At 44.1% G+C, this 13,793-nt stretch overlaps 1 protein-coding gene across 2 annotated transcripts in view; it reads left to right on the top strand.

The window, feature by feature from the left end:
- Positions 1-3,759, top strand: part of HPSE2 (heparanase 2 (inactive)) — a 663,646-nt gene extending 659,887 nt beyond the window's left edge. The window contains exon 12 of one of the 2 annotated variants that reach the window (XM_025917871.2): positions 2,415-3,759. In XM_025917871.2, the coding sequence (XP_025773656.1) occupies positions 2,415-2,580 (166 nt within the window). In that variant the 3' untranslated portion in view covers positions 2,581-3,759. The remainder of the gene's footprint in view (positions 1-2,414) is intronic. The other variant, XM_086680598.1, reaches the window with a different exon arrangement.
- The last annotated feature ends 10,034 nt before the right edge of the window (positions 3,760-13,793 follow it).

The following is a 13,793-nucleotide window of genomic DNA, read 5'->3' as shown; positions in this document are numbered from 1 at the left end:
AGGAGCCATGTCGCCTGGGTGGCGCAGTCGGTTAAGCGGCCGACTTCAGCCAGGTCACGATCTCGCGGTCCGTGAGTTCGAGCCCCGCGTCAGGCTCTGGGCTGATGGCTCAGAGCCTGGAACCTGTTTCCGATTCTGTGTCTCCCTCTCTCTCTGCCCCTCCCCCGTTCATGCTCTGTCTCTCTCTGTCCCAAAAATAAATAAACGTTGAAAAAAAAAAAAAATTTAAAAAAAAAAAAAAAAAAAAAAAAAAGAGGAGCCATGAACTTGTCACTCCCAAAAGCAGTCAAGTACAAGGACCAGGAAGTGTCCCGTAACTACAGCAAAAAGAATTAATAACAAAACACCATCTCCCACTTACGGGTTCGTTATGCTCTCAAAGCACCTTCATACTTTGTATTTCCGGTCTCTGGCCCTGCAGCCTATAGCAGTTGCAGAAATGAGAAAACCTCAGGAAGGGAGGTGAAGAGATTTGCCAGACCGTCTAGCAAGTCAGTGATGGGGATCCTGGAATTAGAGATCTGTCCAGAATCTCAACCGTGCTCCCTGGTTCCACCCATACTCGGGTTAGCTTTTGAAATAACCAGTAAGGAATCAGAATGGGGCCTGTTCCAGGATAGCAATATAGAAATTCAAAGTCTGGCTTGCTTATCACACTGTGTTGCACTTTCCAGAACCCAGAGATACCAGTGCTCTGGGATCACACAAAGTTAAATTCCTTAGCGGGAGGGGCTGGCCCCCAACTCCATATGTAAGAGGGACCACTGAAGGTTTTCAAGTAGAGCAGGGATATCAATTGAGTATTCATTGGAAAGATTAATTACATTATTGAACTTTTATTGATGGTGCATATGTCTGGTTGTTGGATATTCACACCACCTGAAATAAAATAATGAGAATACACTGTGAAGACCTGTTCTGGCTTTTTTTTTTTTTTTTTTTTTTTTTTTTTTTGTAACTGGGCCCCTTCTCCTCATCCTGCATCCCACTCCAATGAGTAGATGAGTAGACAGACTGTCTTCACCAGAGAGGGTCACTCACATTTGGATCAAAAGCTCCTTGCAGATTTGATGAGGTCAACACTTACCAGATCTCGGTTCTCCTACTTCTACACTTTAACAGAGGCAGGCCTGGCTCTCCAGTCCCCTGCTCCCTCTTTCATTCCTCAGTCATACTGACAAGAGGAGGGTGGCTGTTCCTCTGTCAGATCTGGACCAGGCCCAAACTGACCCATGCGGGACAGATCTGGACCTACCTCCCTGCCTCGCTCTCTGCTGGGAGCAATTCACAACACACTCCTCTCTGGGAGTTCACTGCTCTGTTGGGGAGAGGTCTGCTTATCTCTCTCTAAACCTATCATTCATAGCACACAAGGAACATGAAACAAAGACCTTTATATCAGTTTCTAACATTTCATTCTCTTTACAGCTCAGATTATATCACTGCAATGTTATCACGTCGGAGATTGGGCAAGGCCCCAAAATAGCCATCACTATGCAATGTTGATTTTCTGAGGGTGACTCACAGCCTTATTTCCAGCTGGTGGCCTGGCTCTAGCCTTTTCTTCTGACCCAGAAAACTGAGCTTCCATCTGGGTACATAGCCGTACGAGTCATTCTGGGTCAGGAACAGCTGGGAAGTTCTCTGGATTTTGTACCACAGGCCAAGGATGAGTGATGAGTTATTTCCCTTTCTCCTAAGTGTGCTCCGTATGTGGCCCTCTTTCCAGGATTGGAGATGGCTGGTGCACAGGAAGAATAAAAGCAAGCAGGATGGGTGAACTCAAATTTTTAAAAATGCGTACTTTATCACCTACTCCATTGTGCTGCTAAAACAGAAACATCCGTTAAATATTTGATAAGAAAACTCAGACTAGAAAAAGGAGTCTCTAAATGTCTCTGTCCTCCTTCAGAACAACCCTAGTCAAGTGACATGATGTTAATTCTCTAATCTCTCAAATAAATTAAAGATAGCAGTTAAATAGGAGATTTCTGAGACCATCATAAGCCTTCGGATCATTCCACAGGAAAAAATTCTTTAGGTATAAAGTCAAACAGATTTGCTATTATGATTTTAAAAATAGGCCTAAGACACTTTTCAGCTTCTGCATCATGGACTTCTCATTTGTCTAAATGCTGTGTCTCTGGAACTAGACTTCCTGTGTTCAAATCCTGGCTCCCAGCACTACATGCTGTGTGACCTTGGACAAGTCATTTAGCCACTCGAGGTAAAATGGGATAATGGCAATTTCTTTCTCAGAGCATTGCTGGAATTTTTTAATGAGTTTTTAGAAGTAAAACGCCCAGGTGAGCACTTGGGCACAGCAAGTGTCAGTAAGTGACGGCTGGGCAAGTATCAGACAGGCTCTGCTGGGATGATGAATGACAAGCCCGTGCTATTTTTCTTCACTGCAGGTCAGTGCAGCTGAATGGCCAGCCCTTAGTGATGGTGGATGATGGGACCCTCCCAGAACTGAAGCCCCGCCCCCTGCGGGCCGGCCGGACATTGGTCATCCCTCCAGTTACCATGGGATTTTATGTGGTCAAGAATGTCAACGCTTTGGCCTGCCGCTACCGATAAACCACCCTCACAGTCACAAGCTACCAGCAGGCCTGCTGAACTGCTTTCCACTCTCCTGCCCTAATAGTGTCCTTATTTTTCAGACATCTTCTTAGCAACAAACCAGTCTCTGCTGCCCAATCCTGCTGGAATCAGCACAGACTTGCTCTGCAAAGAGACAAATGCCGTAGCATGAGCTTAGCCTAGGTAGGCCACATCCACCCCGAAGGAAAATGTAGACATCACCCGTACCTATGTAAGGATGAAGGTATGTGTGTAGACCTGTATGTATCCATGTGCACGTACCATGAAAACAAGCTGACGGCACGCTCCCAGGACCAAGGAAACAACTCTCCATGATCCTGGTCACATAGCAATAGAACTATGGCTCTGAGCCTGTGATGGCTGCCCTCCGCAGAAGATGAGGAAAGAAATAACCAGGTGGGCCTGAAAGAGCCCAGCCCTCTCCCAACTCCTTTCCTTGGCCTGTTCCCTTCTGTTGCCCTGGGTTTCCTACCACCTCTCTTCCCACAGGGGAACAAGTGGGTGGGTCAGCGCCGGCCTGCTGGGCGAGCTGTTTATGTCATTTCCTGGCTGATGTATGAGTGTGCGCATCTGGGCTTCTGACAGTGGCATCCATCACTCGCTATTCCTCTGGGAAACGGGTGCTTCCAAAGTAAAATTGCAATCATACTCCAGACTTTGTAAAAGGGTTCTACTCCTCTGTGAATCCAGATTCCCCTTGGGTTGGAATGGGAGTCAGGTAACAATATTCATGGAGTGGAGAACAATGTATTAGGCACCACAAAAAGCAATCATCATCCGTCATGTGTCTGGGAAGGAGAGAGTTTTAGTACGAAGAGAAAGCACGCTGAACCACCACAGACGCATGCACACATGCACGCACACCCCAACTGAACAAGCAAGTAATTAGACCTGCATCAAATCTGAGAGAATCTTAAGAGCTTGTAGAGCAAGCCCTTCATGGCTTGTTTGACCAAAACCATAAAAAACTGTATAAATCAAAAGTCATTGGATCTAACCTTTCTGCCTCTTCCTAAGTAGCTGTGTGCCTCTCAATGGCATTTACTGGGCAGAAATCTAATCTGGTCATGAAAGATGACCAGGTCTGTGCTATCCCGGACCAGCCAGTGTGAGCACAGAACAAAGTTTTCAGCTCACCACCTGGGGCAAGGGGGAATCTGGAGGTGGAGGTCTGGTGGGGAACTGTGGGGTGGTGGGTGGGAAGCCCCTGGGTTGGGGAGGGGGAAGCAGACTGATTTAAAGTTCATGATAAAGAACTTCTGTATGATTCAAGGGGTAAGACTCAAATAAGCTGCCACTGAAATGACCGTCTTTTTGCGGGTTTGATTTTCTTTCTCAGGATAAAGGACATGAATGGCGCTTTTTCAAAGGAGGAGATATTTGACAATGTCAGAGGGTTCCAATTAAGAGAGCAGTCTGGTTTCTGCTGTTGAGAGAGGGTAGGAGAGGAGTGGAGGGGCAGGGTTGCTGAGGCCAGGGGCCAGGCGGATGCCTAAGATGCCCAAAGGGCTTAGGACAGGGCCAGGTCTGAGGTGAGACTTGGGAGGAAGATTACACAAGGGAGGAAGTCCAGGAGACTCAGCTGGGAGAAGCGGGCATTTGGGAGAGGGAAGCCCACGGGCGCATTCTATTAGGCACGAGGCAGAGAGTGGACTCGGTTTTGAGGTGTTTGTCAGCAGGTGTGGGAGGACGACAACACAGGAGGTTGGTGCCACCGCCAGCACAAAGGGGGGCCAAGGACTGGGCTGGACTCGGTCAGCGGGTGTGCTCTGCCTGGAAGCAATGGGGGCCTCCTCTTCTCGGGAAGCAGGCACCTTCTGCCGGAGGCTCAGCTCTGCGAGGGGAGGAGAGAGAAGTGCCAAGACCCGGGATAGAAAGCAGGGAAAGTAGAGTCAGAGGACAGCCCAAGTGAGGAAGAGAGAGGAAAAGAGACAAATAAGTTGTTTCTCCAAGCTTTAAAAAAATGTGTGCAGATATCAAAACCTCTTCTATGTGCGGTACAGGCATAGCTGCAAGCGCCTGCTGATGACGCGAGTAAGTGGCTGTCTCTGCGGGCCTGGGCCTGGGCCTGGCTAGTTTGCTTTACGAACATAGTAGCCCCCTGAAGGAGTCACCGGTTTCACCCCCACCTTCCTGTGAGCACAGAGAGGTTCATAGCCTACCTGGGGCCACCCAGGGGAGTGGGTTGCTGAGCTCAGAATAATCCAGAGCCTGCTCATTTAACCAGCAGGCCCAGGGGTCGCCCGCCTCACAGCCTCACTCCCTTACCTTTCCACAGGTCCTGCTAATTCACTGCAGCAAACCTCCAGAGCTCTGTGCAAGCACACTCTGTGTAAATAATGCTGGTTCTTCACTAAGCTTCTAAGCTTGCAGAATACAGGCAGTTTCTGCTTCTTTTATCTTTCTCTGTGTATTAAATGCTCCCAAGAGGTTTAAGTTTTGTTTTTTGGGTTTTTTTGGGTTTTTTGGTTTTTTTTGTTTTGGTTTTTATTTTTTTTTTAGTTAATAAAGGGATAAGGGAATCACTGAAATGTATCTTTGGGGTCCTGCAATTCTAACTTTGCAACTGTCTCATGGAAGAAGTATTTGCATTATTCAAAGGATACTGAGAAACTCACAATAACATCACATTCTGCAAGGATTTCGGTACAGGGCATCTGTCCTGGCTTTTTCATTTTGGAGTGGAAGATGATTACTAAATCAGTAGGGATCACTTCTTATAAGGGATTCCCCTATCACACTCCCCCCCCCCCCCCCCGCAAAAAAAACAGCCCGTGGCAAAACTCAGCATCACAGTGCACATTAGGGGAGCAGGCTTGCCAGGATTGGGCCCTGGAACAAGAGAGTTCAGCCACCAGCCTTCCAGATCAGACTTTTCCTCCTAAAACAAGACATGGCGAAGATCATCTAAGACTTTAGAACCACTTTACTTTAAACTGAAGAATGGCCTTGCAGAAATGCTTATTTGAAAGCATAATAAAAGTATAATGAGAAGTCTGTGCCTTTTGTTGAAACGATTTTCTGCTCTTCCTGCCTCTAGGAATGATTTTCTTTCTCCTTTCTTATCACAAAGGCTCAGAACAAATTCTCATTGTTATTTGAAGAAAGAGTCTCAATTCTTCTACTACCCTGAAAAAGCTGCAACTGTGGGATATTAGCTTATCTTTGGCCGGAGAAACGCTTGAAAATCCCAGAACTGGGCTACAATGAGACTAAGTAAGGCCCAGCACTCCCAGAACCGCAATTCCCAATGGTCCACTCGCCTTTGTAGCCCCAGCCCTTCCCCAGTAGTTGTCCAGTCCCCGGGCAGATGGGTCCAAGCCATGTACCCTCCAGAATGGCAGAGGTCATTGGTGGATTCCATCTGAAAGGCCCCCGCTGGCCTTTAGCACTAGGAGTTGCTGAGGCCTCCTGAGGTGGGAGTGGGAAGGGCCCCGCAGGGTTGTGACCTGCTGAGCTGCCCAGTGCTCCAGGCCATGCCCAGCCTCTGCAGGTGTGTGCTCTGCCCTTGCACTCCAGGCCCCTGTGTCTGAGAGGGATGCGGCTGCTGGATTCCCCTTGGAAATCCGCTGAGAACGGTTTTATTTCGGAAAACAAGAGGGCAGTGTTTAAATCCAGCAGAAGCAGAGGTGAACCAGGTGGATACCGCTGGCAGTAAAAACACCAGGACAGAAGAGGACTTTAAAAATGTGAAGCATCAAGAGAGCAGCCAAAAATAATAGACATCTGGCTTGGAGAAGGCAAGGGAAGAATACATAAACATTTATGTAGCAAGGCTCCTCCACTATCCCTTCTCTCCAACCTCAGTGCCCCTGCCCCAGCCTGGACACTGCTCATTGCTTTTCCACTAACTTCTCTCCAGTTCCATGGCCTTCCCTCTGCCACGGACGCCCAACCCGGAGCGCAGGGAAATCTGCTGTACTGAGAGGGAATTAAATCTTGATTGTAGAATTGTTTGCAATCTTTTCTTGGGATGTGCCAGAATTGCAAATAAGACAGTAAGGGGCACTCACAGATAAACAGTTTTTATAAAGCCCAAACAACTGGAGTTTTATAATCACTGCTTCTGAGTTCCACTAGCAGGGACACAGAAGCTTCTGTAACTACCTTCCCGGGCCCAGTCCCAGGTGGTGACTGGGGAAGACCAGAGAAGTGATTTGTCCAAGGCCATCTAGATAAGCAGAGTCAGAATCAGATATCGAACCCACATCTATTGAACTCCAAAGCCTGCTCTCACTGCATTGTGCTCTCTCTAATTGGACTGGTGGTGGCCACCTTTTTCTCACCTCCAAATTGCCCACAGCTAGCTTTCTTACTGGCCTGTGTGTGTCTACAGAGAACCCTAGCAGTGCCTTCGCCCAGAACAGCTGGTGTCAAGTATGGGAAAGCCAACTCGCAGTTCTGATGAGTAGTGAGTAGGGCCGTGAGCAGCCTGTGCTGTAAATGGAATATGTTTTTCTGTAGAATAAAGGACCAGCCTTACCACCACCACCCACCACAGGTGATGATTCCTGATATTTCTAAGTCCTGGAGGTGAGTGGCAGAGCCAGTCAGCACCCACACATGCACTGCCTCTGAGATCATTGCTCCTCCTGCCCCAACTACTGAGAGATTTGGAAGTTTCTTTTCTTCCCAGACTAGATAATAAACCCATTAACTATTGCCTTAGGGGTAGAACTTGCAAAGACCACTCTAAAACAAGAAAGCTAAAATACAAGAAACCAACTGCTTTCATACCCACTTCCTTCCAAACACCAGAGAGCCCCACCCCCGCCTGGGAGCCCTGGGGCATTTGCCAGGAGCTGACCAAGTTCCAAATGACTGGCTCATGAATAAATCCCATGTCCTATGCTCCCAGCAGAGAAAAGGAGGCCCTTCTTTACAGCCCACATCATGAACTTCTCTAATTATTATTCATGAAAATATTCTAGGATTTTTTTCAAGTTGTAAATGTTACGTAATAAATTATATTTTTGGAAGAAGCAAAAAGAAACCTAAGTTTTATTCATCTAAAAGTTGGCAAAGAAAGTGCAGGAACATCTCCCAGGAAAAATTTCTTCTCTGCAGGGGATTTTAACAGGTGTTAATATTTGCTTCCAAAAAACAGATTATATTAAGGTTTATATGAGCTTGGCGATTGCAGAGAATTTGGGTCCATGAGGTAGTTTCTATTTTGAGGTAACACTCTGTAAGTAATAAAATGTGAATACTCTAACTTTCTGTTCTCAGGGTGTTCTGTGGGGAGAGGGGCCCACTGTCGTCCACACTACATTTTGACCCAATGAACTAACACATGATGGGTATCGTTGATTTCATGATGTGCTGCTCTCTCCCGCTTCCCTCTTCCCCACAAGCCCTGCTTCAAGTACTCTAAGTGGAAATTAAGTTTTATTTTTCAAGTTAGATGTCATCGATGATGTTTGAAGTAACTGTTAACTGCAATAACAGATAAACCCCAGAGTCTCAGTGGTTTAACATAAACGACGTTTATTTCTTGCTAACAGATCGTGTAAAGGTCAACTGGTGGTAGTGGGGTAAGTAGTGGTTCCATGCACATAGTCCATCAGGGATCCAGACTGGCAGGCTGTGTGCCATTTTAGCACTTGGCCTCCAACATTGCTATGGGCATCAACATGCAGCGGGAAGACAAGGAGAGTGTGTAGAATCACATGGGAGTAGTTTGGGGGACCTAACCTAGAATTAGCATAAATTCCTTCCACTCAATTCCATTAGCCATAAGTCAATTACACGATCCCATCTAGATGCTGGGGTTTCAGAAATAAAGTCCCTGACTGGACAGTCACTTCTCAACAACAATTATATTTTGTTGCTATAAATGGAATGTCTTTGATCCCCCCGAAGATTGGTATGTTGAAACCTTACCCTATGTGATAGATTCCCAATGTGATGGTATTTGGAGGTGTGGCCTTTGGGAGGTGATCAGGTTGTGAGGGATGAGCCTTCATGAGTGGGATTATAAGAGAAACCCCAGAGGGCTCTTTTGCCTCTTCCACGACTTGGGGACACATCGAAAGTGGGCTCTCAGCAGACGCTGAAGCAGCTGGAACCTTGATCTCGGACTTCCCAGCCTCCAGAACTGTGAGGAATAAATTTCTGTTGTTTATAAGCCAAGCAGTCTATGGTATTTTTGTTATAACAGCCTCAACAGACGAAGACATTCATGAAAAAGGAGCACAAAACTTTGATGGACAGCTAGGAAACCAGAAAATTTATCAGTGATGTTGGGTCCCTCTAACTGAGTGTCATCAAGTGAGTGTTACAGACCATGTGTGAGGATACCTAAATTCAAAGGATTTTTTTTAATACTTCAGAATGACCTAAAGAAGCTTTCTGTTGCCTCTTTCCATTCCCTTAAGTCTTGCTACTCCTAGTACTTGGCTGAATTTTAGCAGAAAACGATCTGTGTTGTTCCACCGCTATCCAGTTAGGATGCATCTAGTACTGGATGCTCTGCCCTCTACTAACAACATTAGTGGCAAACGTGGGAAACCCTAAATAAATATAAAATAATAATAATAATGTCTCATGAGATTTAAAATACAGAAAACTAAAAATGCATTACAATAGCATACATTTTAAAAGCAGGCAAAGGGAAAGTATTCTAGCATCCTTTCATTTTCAAGGAAGAGGTAATTTATATTAAACTTTCATAAGTTAAGGAAGCATGTTTTAATCTCTAGGGTAACCACTAAAAGAATATTAAAAGAGTGTATTATTTCTAAGTGAATGAGGGAAGGAGGGAGAGTAGAATCAAAATAAAAAAATAGTTGATTTATGGGCACCTGGGTGGCTCAGTCAGTTGAATGTCGGATTTTGGCTCAGGTCACGATCTCATGGTTTGTGAGTTCGAGCCCCATGTCGGGCTCTGTGCTGACAGCTGAGAGCCTGGAGTCTGCTTCAGATCCTGTGTCACCCCCTCTCTCTCTTCCCTTCCCCCGCTCACATTCTCTTGTTCTCTTTCTCTCTCCCTCTCTCTCTCTCCTCTCTCAAAAATTAACAGTAAAAAAAATTTTAAAGATAGTTGATTTAAAAGAAAGCAAGAAATAAAAGAAAGCAAAGAACAGGGGGACAAATAGAAAACAGTAAGATGATAGATTTGAACACAAATCTATTCTATTTGAGAGAGAGAGCACACACAGGGAGGGGCAGAGAAAGAGGGAGAGGGAGAATCCCAAGCAGGCTTCACACCAAGTCAGCACAGAGCCCGACACAGGGCTCCATCTCACAAATCACAGGATCATGACCTGAGCCAAAACCAAGAGTTGGACGCTTAACTGACTGAGCCCCCCAGATGCCCCTAGTTTTGACTTTTAAAACCACTAATTGAAACAGTATTAAACTGATTACCAAACCTTTCCCATCCCTTTAAATTCTGCACTCAAGGTGAGCATGTCGTTCTCCTCACCCCAGTCCTGGTCCTGAAGCCAATAAAGGAGAAAAAATGGAATCATAAAAATACTTGATAAATGTTCTTAAAGGCATACAAGGAGGAAAAAAGGAACAAAGAAAAGATAGGACAAATACAAAACAAATAGCCAGATAATGACTGATAGACTAAACCATAGTAATAATCACATTATATGTGAGTTGTTCTTAACATACAAGCTGACAATTCAGCCTGGCACAGATTGTCATTCTGGGTAAAAAATAAGACCCAACTATATGCTGCCTGCAAAAAAATTGTGCTTTACATATGAAAACATGAGCAGGTTAAAAGTAAAGGATAGAAGATCACATATGCAGAGGAGGTAGAATGTCTGCTCTACCTCTCAGGGTTTCTGGCTGAGGCTGCCACAAAACAGAGAAATAGGAGACAAGCACAGAGATTTTATTTAGTGATTTTTAACATGAACGTGGGAGCCCCCACAAGAAAAATGAAGACCCAAAGAACTGGCTAGGCCTCAGTGTGTATATACTACGTTGAAGAAAGATTGGCAATTGTGGGAAAGTAACTAAACTCTATGGGGAGACTAAAGAAAGGTAAGAGTTAGTTTAACCAGGTCTCTTTGCACAGATTTCTCTTTGCCTAGACTTTCCCTCCTTGGTGAGAAGAAAGCTCCTTTCCTCCTGGGATAGGGAGGGCCTCTTTCCCATGGGAGTTTCATCTCTCGCTTGCAGAAAGAAAAGGAAAGTCAGCGTGCTTTTAGCTCACAAGCATCAATATACCAAAGCGGTGTATTTTGGGGGAGCATGTCCTGAACTCTGCCACAGGCCATGTGGGCACTAATCAGAATAAAGCTGAAGTGACCATACCATTCTCAAACAAAGTAGATTTAGTGCAGTGGATAGTGTCAAAGATTAAAAGGCAATTTGCTAATGATACAGGGGCTAATTCGTTAAGAGAACATAACAATCATAAATGTTTATGTATCAAATAACAGAGCTTCAACATATATGAGGCAAAAGCTGGCAAGACTGGGAGGGGAAAGAGACAAATCCATAATTACACTTAGAGAATTCAATACCATTATCTCAATATTTGATAAAGTACGCAGAAAATCATTAAGAAGACAGAAGACTTAAATGTTGTTCTCAACCAACTTGACCTGACATTTATAGATCACTCAACCCAACAAAAGAAAAATACCTACATATTCTTTTCTAGTACACCAGGAACATTCACCAAGATTTACCATATCCTAGGCCATAAATAAATTGAAAAGGAGTCAAGTCATACAAAGCATATTCTCTGACCAAATGGAATTGAAATAGAAACCAATAACAGAAAGATACCCAGAAAACCATCAAATAGTTGGAAATTAATAACATACTTCTAAATAATCCATGGGCCAAAAAATAATCAAATGAAAAATTAGACAGCATTTTGAACTAACTGAAAATGAAAATAAAACATATCAAAAGTGGGAGCTGATAAAACAGTACCTTGGGGAAAATTTATAGCAGCAAACTCCTTTGTTAGAAAAAAAGACAAAAGGTCTCAAATCAATGGGTCAGTTTCTAAGAAACTAAAAAAAAAAAAAAAAAAAAAAAAATTAATTAAATCCAAAGTAAATAGAAGAAAGGATATAGTAAATAGCACGGAAATTGGTGAAATAAAAAACAGAAAAACCAATGAAAATTGCTGAAACCAAAAGCAGTTTCTTCGAGAAAATCAATAAAATCCTTAGTGTGACCTGAATCCTTGTAAATTTATTGAACAGAATAGAGAGCCCAGAAATAGATCCACACATTTATAGTCAATTTATTTGAGACAAATGTGTCAAAGTAATTTAATGGAGAGAGGATATTTTTTTCAACAAATGGTGCAAGAAAAATTGGATATCCATATGCAAAAAAATGAACCTGAACATTTCTCTCATACTTTCTACAAAAATCAACTTGAAATGGGTCATAGACTTAAATGCAAAATAAGCTGTGAAACTTCTGGAAGAAAACAGGAGGAAATCTTTGTGACTCTGGTTTAGGCAAAGATGTTTTAGCCAGTGCACAAAAAGCACAAAGATTTCTGTTCTTCAAAAGTCACTGTAAAGAAAATGAAAGACAAAGTCACAGACTGGCAAAAAAAAAAAAAAAAAAAAAAAAGCAAAACAGATAGCTGATAAAGAATTAATATCCAAATATATAAAGAAATCTTATAAGTAATAAGAAGAAACACAATCCAATTTTAAATGGGCAAATCATTTGAACACTTTACACATGGCATATAAACACATGAAAAGAAATTCAACATCACTTGTTACTAGGAAAGTGGAAATTCAAACCCCAGTAGGATATCACAACACACCTACTACAATAGCTAAAGTTATAAAGGACAATATCGAGTGCTAAGGAGACTACAGAGCAGCGAAAACTCTCAGCATTGCCAGGGGGATGTAAAACGGTGCCTGCACTTTACCATACAGTCCATACCATACAGATATTTACCATACAGCCCAGCCACCCTACTCCTAAATATTCACCCAAGTAAGATAAAAACTTATGTTGACACAAAAGCCCGGACATAATTACAAATGGGCATACAGGATTAAACGGAATTGAAAACATTTGTGCCAGAAGTGATACCATTAAGAAAACAAAAACCAAACCACGTAATGGGGGAAAGTTTTTTGCAAATCACGTATCTACTAAAGGATTTGTATCCAGAATATATAAAGAACTCTTACAACTTGATAATAAAAAGACAATTTTAAAATGGGAGAAGAAATTGAATTAGTGACTTTTCTTGAAAGAAGATATACAAATGGCCAAAGAGCACATGAACAGACGCTGAACATCGTTAGTCATTAGGAAAACGCAAATCAAAATCACGAGATATCACTTCACCTCCCCCAGGATGGCTAAATAAAAACAGACAGTAAGTGTTGGGGCAGATGGGGAGAATTGGTACCCTCATACATTGCTGGTGGGAAATGGAAACTACTAGCGGTTAATAACATATCCATTTGATGGAAGTTATTCAACCACTGAAATTCCTGCTGAGGAAGAACCTACCACAGGAGAGAATCAAGGGGAGTGTAGCAGGATGAAGAGCGCACAGCCAGAGGGATCTCAACCATGGACTGCGGAGAGCCATGTCTGTAGCGGGTAGGTGCTGCAGGCGGGCAGTTGGAAGGTTTGGGCCCTAAGGTGAGGGGGGCGGGGGACGGGGAGAAGCGAGGCTCCCTTTGTCTGCAGGTGGTGGGAGCATTATTTCCTGGTCCCTGCCTTTCCCCAAGGTGTATGCAAATCTGCCAGACAGCCAGTCCGCACAACTCATCCCCTGCTGGGCTGCACCCACAGCCCCCTGGCAGCACCAGGGCACTGAGGGGTGACTTCCGAAGTAATTTACTCCCTTCCATGATCTTCATCAGCAACCCCACACTTCAGCCCTTCTAATTACACAAATTTAAGAAAATCTTGAAAACACTAGTTCTAAACAAAGCCCCTACTGTACACCCCACCCCCAAACGGATTGAGAACCTTTATAAAGAAATTCAAGGGTTGGCACTGTGGGGACAACCAGGCCCTTCTGCAAGCCGTGTCTTCTCCTCAGGCCACGGAAAACAGTCACGGAAGGCAGCTAAAGCCAGAGGGTGGGAAGGAACCTTGCGGGAGCCAGGAGAACTGGGTTCTGATCCTAACTCAGCCCCTCTGCAAGTTAGTTGTTCTTCTTGGGCCTGGCTTTCGTCCTGTGTGAAACGGGGCTAAAATGAGCCTGTCCCTAATGC

Source organism: Puma concolor, chromosome D2 (assembly GCF_028749965.1).
Source record: "Puma concolor isolate L17-30 chromosome D2, mPumCon1.1.hap2, whole genome shotgun sequence".
In the NCBI taxonomy this organism is placed as follows: domain Eukaryota; kingdom Metazoa; phylum Chordata; class Mammalia; order Carnivora; family Felidae; genus Puma; species Puma concolor.
This window is presented reverse-complemented; position numbering and strand designations above follow the sequence as displayed.